General features: G+C 36.8%; 1 protein-coding gene across 1 annotated transcript; it reads left to right on the top strand.

Moving 5' to 3' along the window:
• The first annotated feature begins 4,024 nt into the window (after nt 1-4,024).
• Nucleotides 4,025-4,524, top strand: LOC118004699 (40S ribosomal protein S25-like). Its single transcript, XM_034996254.1, has one exon. The coding sequence runs from the start codon at nt 4,087-4,089 to the stop codon at nt 4,462-4,464; it is 378 nt and encodes a 125-aa protein (XP_034852145.1). The 5' UTR covers nt 4,025-4,086; the 3' UTR covers nt 4,465-4,524.
• The last annotated feature ends 22,384 nt before the right edge of the window (nt 4,525-26,908 follow it).

Genomic DNA, 26,908 nt, shown 5'->3' on the forward strand with positions numbered 1-26,908 from the left:
TTTTTAAAAATTTAAAAAAAGAGGAGAGAGAAAGAGAAGGAGGCATCCTTTCTTTATGAAGGTAAAATTAAAGAGTTGAAACCTTCGTGTCTTTCCACTGGCCAGAACTTTAGTCACATAACTATAATTAGCTGTAAGGAAATCTGGAAAATGTAGCCATTAACTACACAACCACATACCAAAATAACAGCAATTCTATTTGTATAGAAGAAGGAGGACAATTAACAGCCTCTGCCAGTGTCACTTTTGGGTATCTCAAGACACTAATACCTGCCTCATCCCCTTAATGGTAAGGACTAAATGAAATAATAAGCACGAAAGTATTATGTAAACCATAAAGCAATGTACGCATGGAAGACATTATTTATACTTTATACCGATATTTTAGTGACCAAATGGGAAAACACAAAACAGAAAGATAAAGCACAGCAGATAGGGAATTATTTAGTGACACTGTTCTCAAGGAAGGAGCATAAAGAAAAATCTGTTTTAGTGACTGAAGTTCATGCTAGTTATCTGTGATGTGTTAGACTCAGGATGCGTTTAGAGTGTGAAGGTTATTGCCGTCATTTGAAATGACACCTATTTGCATCAAAATATTACAGATGACTTTCCAGTTCATGCTTCTTTCCATAGAAACTGCTACCACATCAACGTTTAGGAAACCAACCCCAGGTGCCAGGAAGCGTGCTCAGCACTAGAAATGAAGATGAATGCTGTTTGGGTAAGAAAGACATCTACCTGCAGGTTTTTTTTTTTTTTCCTTGCAGGTTTAAGTCAGAAAATCACAAAACAATGTCATAACCAAAATCATGCTAATATTTCTTAAAGTCCTGTGGGAGGAGCCTATAAAAGAAATTTATGCTAAAAGCATGGCGTTTTGGTAATGCCAACAATGCTTTAAAATGCCCACAAAGCACTAGCATGTTTCTCTAAAGTTAAAATTTTGAGTAAAACTTCATTGCAATTTTGGGAAATAATGGGTATTACTCAAAATACCTCCTATGCTACTAAAGCTCCTGAAATTTTAAAATGAGCAAACTATATGTATATATATATACATTAGCTTATTACTTATTATATTATTTTATGTATATGCAATATAAATACAGGGCTGTTTCTTATATTTCTATCTTTACTGAATTTGTTTCTTGGAAGAAAGTAGAATATATATGGAATAAAAGAGACTTTTTGTAATATTGACTTTTTTCTTTGAATAAAATTGTCTTTTGAAAACAAAACAGAGCAAAGGCAACCCATCAAAATATAAAATTATTTCCAGTGTGAGAAATTTGGGGCATTATTTTAAAAGGATTTATAACCATCTCCCTATATGTTTGCCTAGATGGATGTTTAAGGCCAGAGTGATAAAATGGTAATATTGTTAGACACTAAATATTCTGGCACTACTGAGTCTGTTATTACATTTCATGTCATCATTAAGTCAAAGAACATCCAGGATGTCATTTTGTTTGGGATCTCTTGCTAGCTAGACAGTGAAATTAGAACTCGGAGGCCAACTCAAAAGTCATCTTGAGGTATTGGTTTATAGCTTAAAGGATGTCTTAGTATAAAATATTTGCATACTCACGTTAATTCTGTTTGACAATTGTATATGCAATCTGAATACAAGTAAACTTTCCAATTTATATTTGATCCTAACATTTAAGATATTTTCTGAAATTAAATATTTTAGCAGAATATTTTATTATGCATTTTGTATTCCTTAGGAACTCATTTGTTTTCTGGATCATTTCTTTACAATTAGATGCTCATAGCTATTTCACTACTTGATGAAACTTGGATTTTTAAAGTTTTTTAATTATAGTCCCAGTGTGCTTTAAACTTATAAAATGAAACAGTAAAAAAGAAAAAAATAGAGTTCTCTTATTCTTCAGACCATGGATTTTTGTGATATTAATTGAGGGATCTCAAGATCTCAATGACCAAAAATATCTCCCACCCCTCTGAAGTCTCTGAAATCCTAGCCTAAAGACACATTTGTTCCTACTGGAGAATAAACACTGATGTCATTGGCCCCTCTCTGTCAAAGCGTACTTTTAAGTTAATTATCAGTCATAAACACATGACAGTAGAATAGGCTACTTGACACCTGGCAGCAACTTTGGCCTGGACTGCACTGAAACACAGAAGAAGCATACTGTGATGATGGAGAGGGTGAGCATCTACATCTTGCATGCTGTACCTCAACTGAAAGACACACCAGGAAAAGGTGTCAGTATTCTAAAGCAAGAATCAGAACATGTGATGTCAAGAGACGAGCTTGTGGAAAGCAAGGAAACTTAATGATGATACAGAAAAGCATTATAAAGAATGATGAGAACATACCAAAGGCAAAAATGGCCAATTTCACAATTTCGCCAAGGACCTGGACCTCATGTATCCTCAGAGAGAAGAAACATTTTGGACAATAAAATACTTTTTTAATGTCTTCCAAGCAACTAAAGTGTGCAGCTGTCAGCCAGCACTCTGGCAGGTAAGCCTTAAACACTAGAAGTTGGCTGGGTAGATGCTTAATCCAGCAGTCTCCAAAGTGTATTCACGTTGGTGGTCTGATAAGATGTTCTATTAAAAGGGATTTCTATAGTCAAATAGGTCTGGAGAACTCAGCATCTTCTAATTCCCTCTTAGAGACCCAAAACTTGTATTAGCATATTAAAGGCTTTAGAAAGTTTTAGAGTTGAAAAATCTTTAAAAAAGCCAGCAGTTCCCAGAGTTCTTTTTAATCTCATAACCATGTTTTTAGTAACACCTATGAATATTTTGCTGGAAATGTTGAAATGATTATAATCGCCTTCCATCTGTGATGAGGCAAATTTGTTCCTAGTTACAAACCATGATAAAGGGAAGACAACTGCAATACATTGTACCCAGTAATAACAGCCACAAAGTTATGATTAAAATATATATCTTTGCCAGAAATATCTTTTAATGAAAATTTCGCATGGAAGAGTGTCAAATGGCTATTACTAAAAATTCAAATTCTCCTTACGCCTTAAAAATAGATATTTTGTAAGCAGTAATCAACCAAACATTCCCTTCCCAACAGTGAGTGGATTGACTGATTTAAAAACCGAATGTGGATTTGACCAATTTAATCAGCATTGTTCCCCAGGACCTCCGGAAGGGTTGTTAATTGTGACATGACCAACAGTTGACATGGCACAAAACCAATCATTAAAGTCATCTTATAATTACTAATCTGAGTAAAATTTAACAAATTGTCTAAGAGAAAAATCTAGACCCTATATCTAATCTCTTCCAGCTTCCCCCTACCCATTTCCAAAATTAGGCAAATGAATTCAAATACACATATAGAGTATAGAACAAGAAGATGCCAGCATCTATCCTGGGACTACCTCTGAGGCCAAAGTCATTCTCAACAGAGCCAAACTCTGAACTTCTCTGTTAGCACAGGTTTCTAGCTTAAGCAGAGGCAAATAAGATCTCTTCCTAAATAGTAGAATTTGAGGGTAATTTGAAGGTCTGTGTCACAAACCCTCATATTTTCTTAATCTGTAGCCATACTGCTCTCCCCTCCATCTGAACTCTTAAAATGATTGTTTTGGGGTTACACAGAAAATGTCATCTGCTTGCCCCACTAACACATTCCTTGCATAGTTGGAATATATCTCTTAAAATGATTTTTTAAAAAAGCAGTTTTGCTTTAGTAAGCAAGTTGAATAGCTTGTCGAGTAAATACATTTCTAATTTCTGTATAGATCATAGCTGGAACAATGAAACACCTGGACAATGAACTGGTCAAGCAAACAGAGGAGGAAGGAAGAAAACTGAGGAGATACCAAAAGCAGATCCATGTTTCCTCCTTCAAAATTTTGTCTCTGGTTTGCTGCTAATTTTTTTAGAAAAGAGGCTTCCAGAAAGCTTTCAGAGTACTTTAATGTCTATGGTGCTGAATTCCTCCCTTAAATATCTATCATTTCATATATGAGTGCAATGTGCTATAGTGAAAGAATGTGGACTTATAAAAAGATAAGTCTGTTTCCTTTTTGTCTGACATCTTAGCGAGGCTGCAGGGGTAGACGCTGCTCTCCCAGCTTCGCTATGCCGCCCAAGGATGACAAGAAGAAGAAAGATGCCAGAAAGTCGGCCAAGAAGGACAAAGACCCAGTGAACAAATCTGGAGGCAAGGCCAAAAAGAAGAAGTGGTCCAAAGGCAAAGTTCGGGACAAGCTCAATGATCTGGTCTTGTTTGACAAAGCGACATACGACAAACTCTGTAAGGAAGTTCCCAACTATAAATTTATAACTCCAGCTGTTGTCTCTGAGAGACTGAAAATTCGAGATTCCCTGGCCAGGGCAGCCCTTCAGGAGCTCCTTAGTAAAGGACTTATTAAACTGGTTTCAAAGCACAGAGCTCAAGTAACTTACACCAGAAACACCAAGGGTGGAGATGCCCCAGCTGCTGGTGAAGATGCATGAACAAGATCCCACCAACTGTACATTTTGGAAAATAAAACTTTATTAAATCAAAAAAAAAAAGAGAGAGAGAGAGAAAAGAAAAAGATACGTCTGGGTTCAAATTCTAGCTCACTAATATTCTGGCACCAAGGCCCTAGGCGCCCCTCCCATGGCCTTACTACCTGGTCATCACACCCATTACCCACCTCTGCAACATGAAACTCAGTGTGTTCTGTAGCTACAACCACCTCTCCTGCCTCAGACTCGCCCGGCTATTCCAAATACACTTTTTCTGTAAGTTCTTCAGGATCCAAAACACTATTTTGGATTTGTTTTGCTTTGTTTTGTTTCTTTTCTCCATTTTTTACTAATATTTTGAATTTCTTTGCACATTGCTATACCTACCTGGAAAATAGCGATTTTTTTTTCTCTGCTCAATTATTTTCCCTGGGAAGTCAGGAATTATGCTTGTCTTGCTGATCATGCTAATATAGTAGACCTTTAATAAATAATTTTTATGCACTTTTGAAGAATATTACTTAACATCTCAGCTCCTCTTTTTTGTCTCCCCTGTAAAATATGGATACTAAAAGTAATAGAATTTTTGCAAAAGTTAAAAATGAGATGACTTATACATATAGCTCTCTTGTGCATAAAAGGTAATCAAGAAATGTTAACTCTCTTATCCATGCCCTTTTTTCTAAGATATAGAGCCATGGAAAAGACAAGAAGATAGCAGGGGACTGGGGAGTGGGAATCTCTTTATCCTTTATGGCCATTATTATAGAGATTTTATCTAAAGATTATGTAGAAAAATTTGTCATGTCTCCAGCATACTTGATTAGAAATTTTTTTTCAAAAACCTAAATTCTTTTCATTTTTTAAAAGTAGATTGTGCCCATTCGTGCATTGTTGCTCCCATATATCCATATAGGTTATTCATATGTGTAAATGATCAGGCAAGGATTGTGCTGGTGTAATTAACATCACACTACTGAAATTAAACAGTGATATCTACAACTTGCTAGGTAGGAAATGGGGAGAGAGAGGGGAGAGTAAAAGAAGCTAAATAGGATATAGCAAGAAGTCCTTATTTCTGACCATGAGGAAACTCTTCTCAGCTCAGACTCCTCTCAGAATATTAATCTTCCTGCAAAAACATGTGTAAGATAAAACCCTTTCTCCCCTGAGCAATCAAGGACCCAGGAACAAAACCCAAAGTGCTAGAAAATCATGTCAGCAGAAAAAGAAACCATTTCAAGATAATAAGTAATTAGGGTTACATTTACAGAGCATAATTGAGAGATGATACCTCCTTAAAAGCTCCCATTGATTAAAATTCAGTATTTAAAGTGAACTTAGTGAACCCTTACAAGCAAAGACTAAGAATTTTCTGTAAATAGTGAAAATGGTCCTAAATCAAGAAAGGGAGAACCTACCATAGACCCATGAGGAAAATGAACAATGAGGAGCAGAGTAAAGGATAAGCAGAATTTGCCAGAAGAAGACAAAGTGTGGAGGAAAAAAGTATTCCTTTACCTATACTGTTCAAGTGTTAGCCTTTGTTCCTTAGTGACAGGGAATTTGAAATTTACATCAGAGTCCAAAGTGCTCACCATTACATTATGGAACCTGAAATTTAAATCAGAAGCATATAGTTTATCATTTATGCTACATTATAAATAAGTATGTTTACATTTACTATATGGTAAAGTATCTATGGTTCTCAACTCTTGAGTCAAGTCATGCTCAACTAATTCTTTTATCAACTTAATAAAATTCTGAGATAAAATTCATGTATTGCTATATTTTCTCAAATAGATGGACTATACCTAATTATTGCAGTCAAGACTTAAGAACCAGTGGGGTAAAACCTAGTAAATAATAACACCAGAACTTGATTTAATAAAGTTTATTTTTTCTGGGTATACTTCTGATTAGACTTGCATATGAAAGATACAGAGAAGGATATAAAACAATTACAGTGTCTGATAATCCCATATCCAGTTTCTTTCCCACACCACTGGCAGATTCAATTTAATTAAATACATATTTATGGGACACATATGTACCAGGCAGTGTACTGGGCACTGTGATATAATAATGAATGACAGTTCCTGTCCTCAAATTCATAGAATTCACCAGGGAAACAAAGAAACAGGAAACTATCTTGCAAGTGATGAACACACACAATGACAGGAGAAGGCTAAGACACTAAGAGAAACACCTAACCAGACTATTGGTTGGGGTAGCGATGTAGAGTGTGATTTTACCAGAGGTGATTTTCAAGATGCACAATAGTAAACAGCAAACCGTGGTTGGCCAGGTGAATGTGGTAAAACATGTTCCCTAGAGGGTCGCTGAAGATTTGAGAGACAAGATAAGAGAAATAAGATGGGAAAGGTTGTAAAAGACCATGTAAACCATTTTAGGAGCAGAGAGAAGCCATCACTCTGCTTAAGAATAAAATCAAGCGTTCAAAGTTAAACATATTTTCAGTGAACTACTTGATATTCATTTTTCCTACTGATGCTGGGATCCCCTATCCTATGAAGGGACTCTTGAACCAGAAAATGGATTGGAGAAGGGAAGATTTTGGTAAAACTAGAAGCAGGAAGACTATCATTGTTATTGCAGTAATCAAGAGAAGAGATGATGTTGGACTGAGCTAAGTTACCAGTAATGAAGCGGGGGGTGTGGACAAAATAGAGAGATAGTTAGGAAATAAAAACAGAACCTAGTGATCCATTACATCAGGTTTTAGTGAAGAAGACTGAGGAGTCAAATATAATGCAAACAGATTTATAGCTTGAACAACTCAGTGCATGGCACTGCCGTTCGCTTAGTTACGAGGAGCTGGTTTGTGAAAAGGGAAGAAGATCAAGAATTGAATGTTTTCCATCTTGAATTTTACATATTTTTGTGATAGTCAAGTATAAATGTCCCATAGACAGTTGGATATGCAGACTTAGATCTCAGGGGAGAGATATGTGGAAGAGATCTAAATTTGGGTGGTCACAAATCTTTACACGATCTACACATTTATAAGAGTTTATACAACACTATGTCTTTATTCTTCCCACTCCTATTTATATGTCCACCTTTGTACACCTGCTCAGGGACCTATCCATTACCCCATGTCTACATCCTCCTCTCCCCTGCTGCCTCCTTTCCATCATCATTTATATATGCTAAAGCTTCTCTCATGTTTATCAGAAAGGAAGCAAACAAGCAAAACTCTCTCCTAGCCAACATCATATATCCCTCCTTCTTAGCAGAATTGCTTATATTTCCCTTTTTCATTTCCTTCTGAAGTCTGGCTCTGTCCTTTGCCCCAATTTCCATCACCATTAGTCCACCAAAATTATTCTGTCCATTTTTCCACCAAAATTGTACTGCTTGTTATACAGTAAAATTCAATAACTATTGTCAGTCTTTATCTTCAGGGACTCTGAGCATCACTTGACTCTATTGACTACTCCCTCCTTCTGGAAGCCCTCTCTAGACTTTGTGACTATTCTCCTTGTTACTTCTCTTACATCTCCTTAAGAAGGTTCTCTCCTGTCCCTCAAGGGCTGGTACTCTTTTCTTACTCTACACATATCCACATACGATGTCATCTATTCTTGTTGATTATTATTTCATATAAATGATTCCCAAATATATACCTCTTGTACAGAACTTTCTCTGAGGAGAGCATATAGCTACAAGGTAAAATTCCATCTCCTTAGCTAGGCCTCCTCTAGTCTAGCAATACTTTGTAATGCCGCTAGTCTAACTTGTTCACTCACTATTCCATGACACACCACAAGTGAGGTTCTTTGTTCCCATCTGTTCTCTAATCCAGAATGCCCTACTCCTTTATTCTATTAATTTATGTTTTATCACTCTTAAGTACAAGCTCAAAACTGACTTCTCCAGTAGATGTTTCTCTAACCACTCCATCCTCTGAATTCCTATCATATCGTTGTATCATCCCCAGAGTACAGGAATAGCAAATAGGTTCCATCTTGAATGAAAATGCTGACTCACAGAAAACACCAACCTAGTGCTCAGTACCAGGGAAGATTCGCTTTTCTCCATATCCATACATAGCATGCAAGTTTCATGATTAATTATCAATGCCTATCATCAGCCCAAGAGAGAAGGGGCAGCCTCAAGTGCACATAGTTACCATCCATGTTATGGTTCTTGAGATTCACTTCCTTCACCTCACTGATATGAGGAATTCTTAATCTCAGGAAACAAACTGAGGGTTGCTGGAGTGGTGGGGGGTGGGAGGGATGGGGTGGCTGGGTGATAGACATTGGGGAGGGTATGTGCTATGGTGAGCCCTGTGAATTGGGCAAGACTGTTGAATCACATATCTGTACCTCTGAAACAATAATACATTATGTTTTAAAAGAAGAAGAAGAAGGAGAAGGAGAAGGAGAAGGAGAAGGAGAAGAAGATAGCAGGAAGGGAAGAATGAAGGGGGGAAATCGGAGGGGGAGATGAACCATGAGAGACGATGGACTCTGAAAAACAAACTGAGGGTTCCAGAGGGGAGGGGAGTGGGAGGATGGGTAAGCCTGGTGATGGGTATTAAGGAGGGCACGTTCTGCATGGAGCACTGGGTGTTGTGCGCAAGTAATGAATCATGGAACACTACATCAAAAATTAATGATGTAATGTATGGTGATTAATATAACATAATAATAAAAAAAAGAAGAATTCTTATTTATTTTGATTGCAAGTGCTCTGTCCTTACAACCAGATTTGAAATCACATATTAAAGACTGGATTTTATTCTTCATCATATTCTCATGCAAAAAAATTAATGATCAGTAAATGTTTGACAAGGAGGAGATGCCAGTAAATTTTAGAAGTGGAAACAAATGTGGTATACCGAAAAAGTAAGCTTTCTAAACAAAGAAATTGATGTCTTATTACCTATTCTCTAAAAATGCATTACAAAATTAAATCACCTTACTCCCTATAGATCCAGATGGGATAATAATATTTTTAGAAAACATTTTCCTTTTGAATCTCATGCAATCTCTTTTTAAAAATCTATCAGTTTTAAAGTATATCCTCTGGTTTAAATGGCTCCTACAAAATTATGCACACGGCCTCTATTAAATCCAAAGTCAAGCTTTATTGTTAAATATTCCTATTCATTTTCCATTTTAGTAAAACAATATCTTAAGACATAGAGTGCATTTAGACTTTTAAATGTATTTTAGAAGAAATGTAATATGTAGAGGGTATTATACTAAAACAATGCTACAAAAATGAAAAATGATAGGGGTAAAAAATACCTGAAAAGGGATATTCTCTCCTTCCTCCCTTTTCCCGGCACTTCTCAGGACTCATCCCATTGCACATATTCTTTGGGAAATGCTTTCACAACTACAACATATAAAATATATGCTTCATATCATGATCAAGAAGAGCTCTAGACATATAGGAAACTAAATCCATGAATCAACCATTTAAATATCTAATATTTTAATTTAGTTTCACAGTTTAAATCCACTGGTGTCTTTAACACCTTTTGTATGGTTTTGTCATATTAATGGTTGATGGGCTAAAATCTATTTCAAGCAACAAATCAGAATATCCAGTTCCCAAATTTAGCTTTTTAAATTACTCCTCCTTCATTACATGCTGCTTTACTTCTCTTGTAACACTGGAGAAAGAAGTGTTGTCTTATAGAAACACAGTTTTGAAATAATGCTAACATAAATGTGTATCGAAGTACTGTGCCTCTTTGATTAAATAGTAGAGAGAACGCAGTCTTTGGAATCACAAAGGCCAGATTTGAATCATTCTCTAATACTTACTCTATTATCTCAGATAAGCTGTTTACCCTCCATATGACTTTGGACAAGTACCTCATTTGTGAAGCAGAAATAATACCTATCCCATAGAAGCTGCAGTCAAATGAAATTATGAGTATTCTTTAAAAAGCACAATGCCTAGAGATGTTCTGATTTTTTAGCTCTGATTATTTTCTTTCAATTGTTCCAAAATAAAATTATAAGCTGAAAATATGAATTTAAACACCTACTATTATTTTTTCTTAACATATTCGTTAAAGCATGTGTTTGGTTGAAATAGGAAAGGACAGTACTAAATTTTAAGTATAAAAGAATTTATAGTAGAAATGGTAATATCGACATATATGATTTACCATGCTGGCTGGGTTGGTACAGATTTTTTTTCTACCCCTTTCTTGCTGCTTTATAGTTAACAAATAAACATGCTAATATAAAAGTTACCCTAAAGTTATTTACAACAGACTTCTGTAAGTTTGTGTTAAAAAACTTTTTTTTTAAAGATTTTATTTATTTATTTGACAGAGAGAGAGACAGCGAGAGAGGGAACACAAGCAGGGGGAGTGGGAGAGGGAGAAGCAGACTTCCCCACGGAGCAGGGAGCCCGATGCGGGGCTCGATCCCAGAACCCTGGGATCATGACCTGAGCTGAAGGCAGACGCTTAACGACTGAGCCACTCAGGCGCCCCAGTTTGTGTTAAAAAACTTTTATAGCCCAATAGATACTATATGGAAAGAAACACTTATAAAAGGAACTGTGTTATTTATTCAAAAGATGTTCATTAAAAAATAACAATCTTTCAAATGTTATTCAATTTTCACAACTTTTGATAAATTCCAAAAGTATCTCTTTTTTCTCTCTTTTTCTCAAAAATTAGTAATGAAGTAGGAAGAGCAGGATTGGTATTGAGTAGATCCATCTTTCTTTTTTTTTTTTTTTAATGGAACTACTTTTAAACTTCTGTAAGAGGCTTTAAATCTCGTTTGTCCTGCCACTGACTGATCTGGGGTTATCAACAGATGTTAAGTGATGCCAAAATCTGTAAATAGCCTAGGAAATGGTATAAAAACAAACAAAGAAACACTGGAGCTAAACTGAGGCACCTGGTCGTTTGATATACTGTGGCTACCCTTCATCACTTCTAAAACATGAGAGAGATTTTACAGAGATTTTTTTTCAAATATTATGATACAAATTTTGACAATATTCATTATATAATATAGTGATCTCTGGAGAAGGTATGAGGACTCCCATGATATCATGAAGCTTTAAAAGCAATAAAGCAGGAGAGAGAAGATATCACTTCATGAATTTCAAGAAAATGGAATACAAAACAGTAACTTGATATTATTATAATAGTTCATATGAAATAATTAATAATTATAGGCAAATAATGTTTTGTATTTTATTGTCTTCCAGAGTAGGTATACAAAACACTATCTTGGAAATTATTTAACTTTACTGTTATCTAGCCTATATGTCTAAGAAAAACTACCATGTTCTAGTTAGTAGAAAATAGAATGGGAAATGTGGGTGTTGCAATAAATAACTGATCATCAGACCCCATAGGATTTGGTTGTTTACTGAGCATTAGTATTCAAGGAAATCACAAGCATTGTGTTCTTTCCATTAAGTAATATTAGTGATAGTGATCTCAAAATACTATTATAAGAATTAATGTGGCAACACATTGCAAGCCCCTAAAAAAATGATAGGTTTCATGTAAGACCCAATATAGTAATACCATGTTAAAAACCTGAAGACCGCTCTTGAAGGTAAAAGACAGGACTCTGTATAAAAATAACACTGCATTATGCTCTTTGAAGCTGCAAACAATTTGAGAGGGTGAAATTTTATTTTCTCAGATGTTCCAGTAACACATAATTCTATGAAAAAAAATTAGATCTAGATATGAAAGAGAGGACACCTGGAGACAGATGAATTGAAAAACTAAATTTGAAATGAATCATTGAACTAATGCATAAAAGCTATGGGTTTAAAAGTTTTACCCATGCTTCCTTTGCTAATTGCATTTGTTTCCTGCTGTGGCCCTTACTGTCATGATGTTGGTGATACTAAATTTGTGTGTGTGGAGAATGAGGCCTGTTACCTTTCACGTCAGAGTTCCTGAAGAACAGAGGCCTGTATTTATTTCAATAGTGAAAAGGACACGTGAATGCTGGACAGCGCTAATGGACCACCTCTCACCTGCCAACCACTTCTTATCAAACTGAGGAAATACTGATTGACAATCTTGATCTGAGAATCCACATTTCCTCTTCCCTCTCTAATCTGCCCCAAAGTAGGGCAGACATGTGAGGATCTGTAATATTTCGGTCATTAAGGTTCATGTGTCCATCAACTCTCTGTTTCAACACCATTGTATCTTTTAATTCTATGAAGGAAATAAATTCTAATTCTAATTACATGAAGGAAATAAAAATCTCACTACACCCTTAATAGATATTTGCAAAACCTATGACTTCACTCCATTACATTTGTACTATCCCAAAGTAGAGCTAAATCCTGGGAACAAAATAATCAGGACACTGAAAGTCTGGGGTAAATTAATGCCTAACTTGAAACTAAGCATGAAGTTATTTTTCTTTCTGTCCGTATAGATGACAGTCAGACAACTAATATAGTCAGTGTAACCAAGTCCATTGAAGCCAGGGATCCATACTGTTTATATAAAAGATTGAATTGGGTTTGTACTGATGTCAGAGATCTACTGGAAATTTTTAAAAATAGATACGTGGGTTAATCTTCATTTTTACCTCTTTTTCCTCAGAAGTTTTCAAAGAGAGAGGGAAAAAAAATGTCATTTGGAGTAAAAGTTTGAAAATGTTGGATTCTAGTTTGCACATTTCTGCAATAAGAAATTAATAAACAAAGTGTTTATATTTGTCACTTTCAATTAGAAGAAATATGATGATGATCAAGTGTGCAAGGAGTTTAATATACATCCAAATAATTCCTGCAATTTAACTCACTGAAGCTATAATTAACATGCTATTCGAATGCCTGGGCAGGTTAAATCTACACACACAAAAGGACCCAAACTTCTCTCAAATGTTTGAACAAGGGAAAGCTGATCCCCTGAGCAATCTATAATTTCATAGATCTTTTTTATTAATCATTTTTATCTTTGTGTTTGTCTCCTTTTGTATACTAGTCTAGACTATATAATCAGTATTTCTTTCTGCAAGTAACACTATACAACCATATAGATTGTGAATCCCACATTTTATGAAGTATAATAAACATAAAATGATCTAAAACTATGAACCAGAAGTTCAGTACACTTTTCTTTCAGACATGAAAAAAAATTTGAAATGACGCTTTTAGGAACTATAAACCCAATACTCTGCACATAGTAGATGTTCTAAATGTACCTTTTGCTAATGAAAACATCCAAAGTATTAATTGATATCTGTCTTAAAACAATACAATATTAATATGTTATATTAAGCATATTAATAATATAAATATACTAATCATATTCATATTGACAATAACATGAATTTGACATATTCTCAATATGCCAACCTCACATTATTGTTAATATAAATATGATTAGTATATTTATAATATTAATATTGATTGATTAGTATATTAACATTAATATTTATTATTAATACAATATTAACATAAATACTAAGGAATCTTAAACTCTTTTTTTAATCTTTTAATCTTTGTGCTTATTTTTTTTTAATTATGTTAGTCACCATACAGTACATCATAAGTTTTTGATGTGGCATTCCATGATTCATTGTTTGCGTATAACATCCAGTGCTCCATGCAATACATGCCCTCCTTAATACCCATCACCGGCTAGCCCATCCTCCCACCCCCCTCCCCTCTAAAACCCTCAGTTTGTTTCCCAGAGTCCATAGTCTCTCCTGGTTCGTCTTCCCCTCCGATTCCCCCCCTTCATTTTTGCCTTCCTTCTCCTAATGTCCTCCATGCTATTCCTTATGTTCCCAACAATAAGTGAAACCATAGGAAAGTTGTCTTTCTCTGCTTGACTTATTTCACTTAGCATAATCTCCTCCAGTCCCATCCATGCTGATGTAAAAGTTGGGTATTCATCCTTTCTGATGGCTGAGTAATATTCCATTGTATATATGGACCACATCTTCTTTATCCATTCATCTGTTGAAGGGCATCTCGGCTCTTTCCACAGTTCGGCTATTGCGGACATTGCTGCTATGAACACTGGGGTGCATATGGCCCTTCTTTTCACTTCCTAAAAGCGACTTTTCACATCTGTGTCTTTGGGGTAAATACCCAGTGTGCAATTGCTGGGTCATAGGGTAGCTCTATTTTTAATTTTCTGAGGCACCTCCACACTGTTTTCCGAAGTGGCTGTACCAACTTGCATTCCCACCAACAGTGTAAGAGGGTTCCTCTTTCTCCACAACCTCTCCAACATTTGTTGTTTCTTGCCTTGTCAATTTTTGCCATTCTAACTGGTGTAAGGTGGTATCTCATTGTGGTTTTGATTTGAATTTCCCTGATTCTGCTAATCCTGGCCCACGACCCTGGACTAAGAATAGCAGAAAGCCATTACTTCCCAGGCCTGAAGAGGAAAAGGGGGCGATCCCTCCTGGAACCCAGAGATGGGAAGGACATGGCAAGTGAAGCTGTGGCTTTCAGTATAGAGACACAGTTAATGTGGGGCCATGAGAGAGCTGGGAATAAACTTCTTGCTGAACACAGCCTGCTGCCACCTTTCAGAGTTCCTGTTGGTACCTCCTATTGGCTAAACTCACCGGAAGCCAGAAAGCAGGAGCACCTGCTGCTTCAGGCCATAAAAGCCAGCCTCCATTGGCACAGAACTGGATGCAGGTCCCTAGCAGATATCTCAGAGAAGCAAAGAGAAAACATCCAGTACGGCTAGAATGAAATTCACTTTGACTCCTCATAAAAAGAAAAAGATTTGCTTAGCCAATTAACAGTAAAGCAAAATGTACACGTGATAATTAAAAACACTTAAAAAGAATTGATCAATTAAAGCACCTTTTCCTTAGGAAAACACTATTCAGGAAAAAAAGAATTCTACCTATAAATAACTCTTTGAAAATATAGTAATTTTCTCAGGAAGCTTAACAAGGTTCATCGTGCAGTTATTGTTGCAATAAATACAGAAAAGAAACAAAACTGATTTTTTATAAATGTTTCACAATCCATAAATCTAATTATACAGACTCCAGTCTTCCTCAATTTATCTGAATTAGTGAGGTTTTAACATATATCAAAAATTTCTAAAAATAATCACTGATATTCTTTTTAAAACTGATAGAATTTACCAAAAGATTCATAAAGTTTAGTGGCTTATTAGAATAACGTGAATATATGTCAAAATTCTTCAAAATTTCTTATCTGACTTCACTATGCATTATTTTGAAATATTATCACTCCTCAGCATGAATTCGTAGAAAACTTTATCTTTTTTTTTTTTTCTCTGCTACCCTCCTCCTATACCATACACTTGTTAAGTCACCAGCCTGGATTGGTATCTCTGGAAACTCATCTCATTTCCTCTTTTAAAACTCATCATTCTTTTAAAACTCATCATTCTCATTTTTCCTCTTTTTCATTTTTTCTATTCCAACCCACACAAATTGTTTTCTCACAGGTTCAGTTATAATACTTATATAACTCCTCATTTGTTTATATTCACTGTTATATCGTTTTCCAACTGTTTTTTTTTTGGGGGGGTTACCTATATTATTAAATCTTCAGTCAGACTAGATGTTGCTTTAAGTGAAAAGAACGACTCCTACATTTTTCTTATACATTCTACAACATCTTCAGCTAATGTTCAACTCAGGGATATCTCATTTGTATGTTGCATTCATGAGGAAATCATGTCTATTTCTTTTATTCTTATACATAATGATGTGTGTGTATATATAATTTTTTTGGTTTTATATCTTAATAAAAGCATTTCTTAATCATTTAAAAAACAGAACACTAAACATTTTAGATTCACCGAATTAATGATTTAAATAATAAAGATCTCCAAAAGTACTGTGGTACCATGTGGGAGAGTTATAGGATTCCTTGCAAAATGGGATTTTTATTTTTAATCCTGATGCATTTTAGGGATTCATTTTAGGGCCTAAGTCCCCAAATCAAATACCACTTTCCCACTTTGTTTGGTCATCGAACTGTTTTCTAAATTACCTGAGGCATTCAGGCCTTACATATTAAGTAAACAATGCAACTTATCTATGTGCTAGAGCAATTGGAATTTAGACACAAAGGTTATGTTTGAAATGTAGGATCATGATGTCTTTTAACAGCATGTTTTATAAAGTCTGTGGTGTTGTTTCTGCCTTGCCACTGTGAACAGAATCACAGCTGCAACCAGATGACCCCATAAGTAGAAAAGTTCAAAGGGCCAGTTCCCTGCCACTGTTGTGCTCCAGATCCACTAAGAGGAAGCTGATCCTCTCAGTGCAGATGAAAGAGGTCTTTGGAAACCAGACGACTGATAGAACAATTCCACCCCACCCCATTTTCTGCAATTAGATTGCCTTATCGTTCTTTACTAGAAATTTCACAAGCCTTCCTTTAAATCAGGTTTTATCTTTTTTTAAGATATATTTATTTATTTGAGAGAGAGAGTGCATGAGTTGGGGGAGGGCAGCGGGGGGAAGGAGACTCCCCCCTGAATGCAGAGCCCTTCCCAGGGCTCCATCGCAGGACCCTGAGATCATAACTTGAACCAAAACCAAGAGTCGGACACTTACCCAACTGAGTCACCCAGATGCCCCTAAATCAGGTTTTAAATAAGTCAGTTTGTTTAAATACGTATCTTGAGAAATGGCAGTGTCAATAGATAAGAAGGGAAGGGCCTACAGCCTTACAAGTTTGAGATACGGGGTACACTATCTCTCTTGGATATTTACAACATATTTAACTTAGTGAGGACTCTGAGAAGATCTGTAGTAAAGGAATCTGTTTAACTTAAATTTATCTAGTCCTTTCATAAATTAACTTGAAGTTGGGATTCTTTCATTTTTTTTCTAGAAAATCTATAAACATTTCTTAATATACCCATGTTTCACAGGACACATTTAGGAAACATTGCTTAAAGCACTTTAAGTTTTAAATAATGTTTTATTGGATTGGAAATATGGTCTACGTCCAATGATATTTATCAAAGCATGTACCTACATTCCTCCTTTTAAACATTTTTTTAAAGATTTTATTTATTTATTTGAGAGAGAGAGAATGAGAGAGAATGAGAGAGAATGAGAGAGAGAGAGAGAGCACATGAGAGGGGGGAGGGTCAGAGGGAGAAGCAGACTCCCTGCTGAGCAGGGAGCCCGACGCGGGACTCGATCCCGGGACTCCAGGATCATGAACTGAGCCGAAGACAGTCGCCTAACCAACTGAGCCACCCAGGCACCCTACATTCCTCCTTTTAATTAAATATTTTAGTAGTTTCTTTTTTTATAGCCATATTACTTATAATTTTTCTTCATCAAATTGAAAGGTGATAGATAAGAATTATTCTTTATTTTGTTAAAGGATAATTTAAGACAACGTCATAACTTTCAGGCAAATATAAAATGAACACATGTTCAAGATCTTATTTAGCTAATGAATGAGGGAACCAGTAAGATGTTGCAGTCAGTTCAAAGAATTCAGAGGATACACATATAAAGGCAATTATGAATGCTAAAGTGAATTTACCAGTAGAATGCATCTTCTTTGGGCACGATTCGTTGGCATTTTTATGAACAAGAATCATTTTGTACTACTAATTTTTCTATAATTTACACAGCTATAAAATAACTCAAAGACAACTTAAAAGGGTCCGGGGTACTCGAGCATGAGTGTCTGTGTGTGTATGTTGTTGCTCATTTCAAAGTCTTGCACAATATTTCCTGCCACTTTTTAATGCAAAACAAATCCATTTATTTTAACCACTATTTTTAAGTGTTTGTGTTCCTTGCTGTTTTTAAGACCTACTTTCACTTTAGTATACCAATATCTACTTTATTGAGTGATTACTACATACCTAAAATAATCCTTATATGCATTATTCCATTTAAACCTCACAAATATGATAATATTTTATCATCAGATGAGGATACGGAGACTCAGATGGATTAAGTTTTGAAGGTCACACAGGAAATAAGAAGCAAAACCTCAAGACCTCAAAAACAGTCTGACTCTAAGGTTCATGCTCCCAACCAAAGTACCAACCTGAACACAGTGCTTAACTTTTGTCCTTCAAATAGTAGAATAAACTCACCTTAAGTTTAGCATGGACATTAGTCTTACTGAGTAAAAGTGTCTCAACAAGAGCCTGATCACCTATCCATTTCCAGACCTCACCTCTCCCTTGAGGCCAAGACATACATTCAACTACTTCCTTAACATTTCCTTTGGATATCTAATGAACATCTCAAAATTAATTTTTCCTAGGCCCATATCTTATCCATCAGCAAATGTCAACATCTCTTCTCCCAACATCTATTCTAACCTTGTCTGCTTTTCTCCATTTTCCTTGCTGTCACTCTGCTTCACTCAGTTATCATTTCTTACCTGAACTGCTTCAGTAACTTCTCTTTGTTAGCAGTCAGACCATACCTGAACAGTGGGAAAAAATGAGCCAAAATAAAACTCTTTCATTGTTTTCAACTGTCTTAGATTATCTGTTCACATTGCCAAGGCAACCAGTTAAAAGTGAATAATGAAATAATACATCAAATAATTATTCTTTTGGAGTTACACGAATCCAAATAATGGCTATTCCCACTGAAGAACATAATTGCTTCTCCAAATGGGTCAAGTGAACTAGTTATCATCTGGAATGTGAGTTCCCCAAATTTAGGAACATCTTATTCTTAGTGTCTTTTTATTCCCAATTCCAAGTTCAATGCAGAGCATAGATGGGGTAGTCATTCAATAGCAATGAATAAATGAAATATCATATTAGATGCAGGCCCAACTGATGGTTTATATTGCTGCATGATACATCCAATCAACTGTAATGTGTATAATAATCAAACACTAGTGCCAGTGACAAGAAAACTCAGAGGCTGATTTAGTTGTTTCTCGGGCAGCCACAGATGTTAAGAACTAAATGGTAGGTAATTTTAGATCATTAAAAACATTAATTCACTATTCCCAAGAATTGCCAGATCTAACTTCTAACCCCTATGATGGAATATTTAAGTATACTGTTTTTATTAAATGATGGATGAACTTCGGGAAGAATAGGGGTTGAGATGCTTTTAACAAGACCGCTGGCTTAAAAAATATGCTTGGGTTTTTGCAAGAAATTAAATTTCTAGTTTCACAAAATAATCAACTCCATCATGGACATTTAAATAGCTATTTTGAGCAATGTTATATACCTTCTAGTATGATTCTATGAAGGTTTGTAAGGTTTTTCCAGGATATTTTGGTATATTTTTCGGATCTTCACAGTTGAAAAAGCAAAAACTATTCACACAACAGGTATGAACTTGCTAATATTGAAATGATACGGAAACTCCAAAAAGAAAACTGAAGGAGAAACTGAGATAGGAAATCAAGTCAAGATTCAAGGCAAAGAGTATCAGGGTTAAGCCCCTGAATCCAGGAACAGGTCATAATGTGAAGCAATGAAGAAGCCACAAAAACTGAATAGTATCAACACATTGATTCCATGTTCAAAACCAGAAAACATAACGCAATATGTGTGCTTCAGGGGACACAGTGGGACCAAGCACTGGAAACTAAGATTAGTTCTAAATATATGGCTATCCTATGTATAAAATCAACATGTTAAATAACAAGCGAAGTCAATTCGTCAAGAGTCTGCAGTCTGCCTCAGAGGAGCTGACAGAGCAGTCTCAGCTTCCAAATGAGACCTTCCAGAAAGGAAGAAATCTAGAAAGATTATACAACCCTTATCATTCATTATCTGTATCTAAAAGATCAGCCTTGTAGTTAATCAATCACTGAAAATAATTTGTAATAACGAAGGCTGGTAAGTGGTAAAGACACTAAACAGTTTGTTCTAAAAGGAATATATGACCCTAACAACTAAAATTAAATTTGCATGAATTACTTATTTACTGGGGGTGCCTGGGTGGTGCAGTTGGTTAAGCAGCTGACTCTTGATTTCAGCTCAGGTCATGGTCTCAGGCTCCTGGAGTCAAGCCCCGGGTCAGGCTCCACACTCGGCGGGGAGTCTGCTTCAGAATCCTCTCTCTCCCTCTGTCCCTCCCCCTGCTCGCATACACTCCCTCTCTCTGTCAAATAAATAAATCTTTTTAAAAAATTGTTTATTTACTATATAAAAGCACGTTCAATTGTACCCAATGGTAACCACCTGACTCAAAGTAATTAATGATAGTAGGAGTAACATTTTCATCTGGCCCTTGGTATAGACCAGACATTATGGTGCATCCATTATCTGATTTACTTCTCAGAGCAGCCCTACACATAAAAGGAAACTAAGGCTCAGAGAGGTTAAATAATTTTTCCAAGGTGACATGATATTTAATGATTACTGAAAGAAATGAATGCAGGTCAAACTAAGACAGTCCAACGGAAACCAGAACATGTGGTTACTCTAGGAAAAAGGCCTTTGCAAACCTAATTTTCATTCTAATGGATATTATGAGAAATCAAATTATGACTTTTTACAACCAACAAGATTTTAGGAAGACAGGAAACTACTAAAATTGTTACTTTTTTAATTCAATAAAATCACTGAACATGATTACTGTAAATATAACACTGTTTGACCTGGAACGATGAACTACATTCTGCATTAAAGAACCATAAAACCGGGGTGCCTGGTTGGCTCAGTCAGGTAAGCATCTGCCTTTGACTTGGGTCGTGATCCCAGGGTCCTGGGATCAAGCCCCATGTGGGGCTCCCTGCTCAGCAGAGAGCTTGCTTCTCCCTCTGCCCCTCCCCCCCACTCGTTTTTTCTCTCTCTCAAAAATAAATAAAATCTTTAAAATAAATAAATAAATAAATAAATAAATAAATAAATAAATAAATAAATAATAACCATAAAACCTTCCATGACTGTGTAGTGTCTAGGTCCACTCTCTGCTCCAGCATCTGCAGTAACCCACAGCCCATGCCATCCATCCTCCATCCATCCTCCATCCATCCTCCATTCTCCTCCATTCTCCTCCACTAACTTCCACCTGAAGGTATGTGTCATCACCTTTCTCACTAACAAGAAAATAAATATCTAAAAGTAAGGCTAGAGCTAACAACTCCTTAGAGTTCTCCCTCAGAACACAGAATCTTAAGTGCTTAATAAATAAGTTTTTGTTTTTATTTTTTTAAAGATTTGTCTATTTTAGGGGCACGTGGGTGGCTCAGTTGGTTGAGCACCCAACTCTTGGTTTCAGCTCAGGTTGGACACTCAACCGACTGAGCCACCCAGGCGTCTCAGTAAATATATTTTTATAGAAAAAGAAACAGAGAAAGAGAGGGAGGGAAAGAGGGAGGGAGGGAGGCAGGGAGGGAGGGGTTTAGCAAAGAGCAAGAAGTGAGCAGGGAGGTAGGGGAAAAAGGAAGAGGGAAAGGAAGGAGAGAAGGAAGGGCTATAGTTTACATTACTAAAAATGTATCTTGAATTGTTATACCTGTTCTTTAAAAAGCAAGTTTTCAACAAATATTTCTAAGGAGCAAGAACCAGTAAAAGTAACTCATATGTAGTTAATAGGCAATATCAAAATAGTTAAATCTGTGCCAGATAACCTTGTTAAGTACTATAAAGATTTAATCTAAAATGTAAAGAAATGTAAGGATTTAATGTAGAATGGCATCAAATCTAATGCAAGAATATTATCTGTTATATTTGTCCATCCAACAATATTTATAAAAAGAGAACAAAATTAGGTTTTGTTTTGGTTTTTTTTTGTTTTGTTTTTTTTGTTTGTTTTTTAAAGATTTTTTATTTATTTATTCATGAGAGAGAGAGAGAGAGAGAGAGGCAGAGGGAGGAGCAGGCTCCCAAGGAGCAGGGAGCCCGATGCGAGACTCGATCCCAGGACCCTGAGACCATGACCTGAGCCGAAGGCAGACGCCCAACCATCTGAGCCACCCAGGCGCCCCTAGGTTTTGTTTTTTAAACTGACCTTGGCAGTTTTGAATAAATATACTTTCACTTGAGCTAGCAATTATCTTATAGTGATAACATAACCTTTTTGTAGTTTTAAATGACTTTTTACTTTTTTATTTTATTATATTTTATTTTTTTAAGATTTTATTTATTTATTTGAGAGAGAGAGCATGGGGGAGAGGGAGGACAGGCAGCGGGAGAGAGATAAGCAGAACCCCCTCTGAGCAGCGAGTCTGTCTAGGCTGTCTGTGGCCGGGCTCAATCCCAGGACCCTGGGATCATGACATGAGCCAAAGGCAGATGCTTAACAGACTGAGCCACCCACATGCCTCTTAAATGACTTTTTAAAAGTAAGTCCTTGCAGACCTATTTTTAGGCAAAATATGCTGTAAGAAATGGTCAATTTATAACAAGGAATTACAAATGGAAAACTATTCATTATAACTTCATTAAAATTTAATATTTAAATTGGCAGACATAGGTCCTCTGCTTATGTTATAAACCAAAAGAACTCAAATTTTACATTTTTATTTCTAATTTTTTAATTTTACTGAAACTTTTCTGTGTACATCCATGAAACCATCAGCATAATCAAAATAATTTGTATATCCATCATCCCCAAAAGTTTTCTCTTACCCCTTGGAATCCCTTTTTCCTACCCATCCCACTCCTCCTCCTCATTCCCTTATTGCTGATTTTCTGTCACCAAAAATTTGTTTGATCTTCTATAACTTTACATTAATGAAATAATACAATAGTCACTCTTTATTATGGCTTCTTTCACTTACCATAATCAATTTGAGATTTATCCACATTTTCCCACATATATAGTTCATTTTCCTCTTCACTAATTTTTTTATTGAAGTATAATCAACATACAGTGTTATATTAGTTTCAGGTGTACAACATAATGATTCAACAATTCTTTACATTACTTGGTGCTCACCATGATAAGTGTAGTCACCATCTGTCACCAAACAACATTATTACAAATATTTTGACTATATTTGTTGTGTTGTACTTTTCATCTCTGTGACTTACTTATTCATTGATTTTTTTAATTGCTGAATCGTGTTCCATTGTATGGATATACCACAATTTGTTTATCCATTCATCTATTGATGCACATTTGCATTGCTTCCTACTTGGGGCCATTAAAAAATAAAGCTGCTATGACCATTCATGCACGAGTGTTTGTGTGGACACATATTTTCATTGATGTCACGTAAATACCTAAGAGTAGAATAGTAGAGTAGAATGGCTCAATCATATGATAGGTATATAATTAACTTCATAAGAAAATGCAAACTGTTTTCCAAAATAACTGTAACATTTTATATTCCCACTAATAGTGTATGAGAGTTTCAACTGCTCTAACACCCTCACTAACAATTGGTATGGTCAGTCTTCTTAACGTTAGCAATTCTATCTAATCGGTATGTGATGATACTTCATTGTAGTTTTCATTTGCGATTCCCTAATGGCTAATGATGTTGACCATCTCATTATGTGCTCATCTGCCATCTGTGTATCTTCTTTGGTGGTACCAAATACCTGTAAAATCTTTTACCTATCTTTTCATTGGGTTGTTGTTTTATTATTACTGAGTTTAGTGAGTAGTTTATATATTCTGGATAGAAATTCTTATCAGATATGTGTTTTGCAAATATTTTCTCCCAATCTGTGGCTTGTCTTTTTATTCTAACAGTGTCTTTCAATAAGCATATGCCTTTGGTTTTAATGAAGTCCAATTTATCATTTTCTTTTATAATTTGTGCTTTTGGTGTTGTATCTAAGAAATCTATGCCAAACTCAAGATCATAAAGATTTTCTTCTCTGTTTACTTTTAAAGATTTATAGTTTTAGTTCTTACATTTAGGTTCATGATCCATTTTTAGTTAATTTGTGTTCATAATGCAAAAATGTTCATGTTTTTTGCATATGTGTGTGTGTGTGTTCCAGTATCATTTGCTGATAGTCTTAATTGTTTTGATCTTTTAAATCATTATGAGGGGTATAGTATATATCCAACATATATACTATATATAATAATGAAAACTTTTAGTAAGTTTTTATATATAAAGCTAAAGAATAAAGATTTACCTTATATTTCTTTCCTTATCATTCCATCTATCATTCCTTGGAAACTGACTTGAAAATAGTAATGAAGTGAAATTTTTATTTCCTATGTAAATACACCTTAGATACTCAAGTAAGCACAGAGCTCACTATCTTAGGGTCCATTTTGATTATTAACAGAGGTGCATGAAATTCAGAACATAAAAACTGGAAAAATCAAGAATCAAGTCAATTTTTTATAGTCTTTATAAAATGATTAGCCATCTGTTACTTCTTCCCCCATATCCATTCTCCCCACTCTTCCTTTCAGAAATGGACCTCCTCCCCCACAGAAGCACACAGTCATAGCTATTTAGCTAAGGACTACAATTCCCTCGCAGCAGTGATGGGGTTTGGACGATACAAATCAACATGGGCAACTCTCAGATCACACTTCTACCACAAAGCTGCTCTTTCCTTTCCCCCTTCTCCTGGCTGATGGAGAAATGGAGACCACATGCAGGGACGGATTCTGGGGTGATGCCCAGGAGCAGAGCTGCCTACCTGCCTTTACACCTTCTTGTCCCTGAATTGTTTAGATGAGATAACGTTCTATCTCATTTGAGAGACTTGGTTAGAGCATCGTAGTCTGTACTCTAATACTGGTGCTGGTACACAGCCCTGGGATTTTTTTGCTGGAATTTGGCAGCTATATCAATAATCTCAGTGGGAGTATATTCTCTCCTTATTATTGATTCCCGAATTGGGGCTGCTCCACTGGCCGGGGTCATGGTTGCTTTCCTTTGTATTAAGGATCAGACAACACGAGGTGCTTCGTCTACTTCACTGTCATTCACCACAATATCCTTTCCGTCATTCTCCTCACATTTCCAGGGATTCCCACCTCTTAGCATCCCAATCAGGTTTTGTCCCAATCGGGTCTTGTCATAAGCCCTTGCACCTCGATCGGTGGCATAAACAGCATGCTAAAGGCACCAGACTGTTCTCCCGCTCTTCCACCTTGTCTGCCAGCCCGGAAGCTTGCAGAGTAGTGAACACCCACATATGCTCTTCTCCCCACTTTCTGAGTCAGGCTTGGTCTCCTGCTGCGCCCGAGTGGCCCGCCCAAGCGCCCACAGGAGAGGCCAGCCCAGCCGGCCACCCGCGCGTCCCCGCTCCGCCTCCACGCGCTCTGCGCACTTCCTCCAACAAGCGCCCGGGAGCAGCCCGCCTTTTCACGGCGCCCCAACTCTCACGGGGTCCACAGGCATCTGACCTCCAAGCCCCGCCCCCCCCCCAAGGTCTGGTGGCCAAGCTGGGATTTCCCCGGATGCCTCCTTCCCAAAGGCCGTTCCTTCTGTCTCCTGGCTGCCTCGCCAGTTGTTCCACAACCTCCCAAGTTCCCCGCGTGAACGTCAAAACCGCCCTGCACGCAGGGCAAGCAGAGGAGGAAGAAAGAGGCAGCCACGCCGGAAGGTGGTGTGCCAAGTGTAGAAAAGCAAGGGAACTTACCGCGCCTTGCGTAGGGCTGCCGAGAGGAGTGGATTTGCTCCCGCGCCTGCCAGAATTGTGAGCTTTTCTAGAGAGTCCCTGATGCGTCTGAGTCACAGGCGCAGTGCAGACAATCTCGGTAACACCTTCTTCTCTGGAGGTTGCACCCTTGAAGCATTCTGGCCATGGAAACGGTGGCCTGAAGGAACATTCCGAAGGCAGGGGAGGGAGGGAGGAGCCTCTCCTTGCCCGGGTCCAGCTCGCAGGTCACCGAGGGGTCACGCTCCCTGGATGACCTCCTCCATCAACTGGACATTTGGTGCTGCCCTAACGGAAACTGAAACTATGTGGCAATGCTGTATTGGTGAGATCAGAAAGAGGGTACCTTCCGTCGTGCCGCAACAAAAATTCGGCAAAACTGTTTCCCACGACACTTGGAATACAGAGCCTTTCCCTACGAAGACTATGGGGCTCTAGGAGACGTAGTTAGGCAATGTCAGCGTGCTGGTGGTGTCCACTCCCTATGCCATGTGACAAGGTACTAAAAGGAGAGGATTCAAGCAAAAATTAACCACTTCACATTTCACAAGCAGAGAAGGAAAGAAAGAAAGTTCTGCTAAGGGAAGTTCCCTCTCAATCTGCTGGGAGTCCAGGACTTTGCGGCAGGGCAGGATTGGAAAAAAGCAACTGCTCTGTTCCCCAACAGATCAGATGGCTCTACAGAGCCTTTCTCCAGAGGCTTGGCTTACGTATTCTCAAATGTGTATCAGTCAGTGGCAAATGCAGATTAAGGGTTGCCTCCTCGCTAATGCGTATTGTTTCAAATGGCCTCAAGGTGGCCAACACTAAATTGAGGGAAACAGGGGTGGTCAAGAGTGGCAACCAATAAACAGATGAGCGTCTGTGCATCAACAAGACAGAAAGAGATCTTTAAGCATGGTGATTCTCAAATGAAACTGACCGGAAGCTTTTAACTAAAGGTCGACCAATTAG

Source organism: Mirounga leonina, unplaced genomic scaffold (assembly GCF_011800145.1).
Source record: "Mirounga leonina isolate KUSES-001 unplaced genomic scaffold, KU_Mleo_1.0 Mir_93, whole genome shotgun sequence".
Taxonomy (NCBI): domain Eukaryota; kingdom Metazoa; phylum Chordata; class Mammalia; order Carnivora; family Phocidae; genus Mirounga; species Mirounga leonina.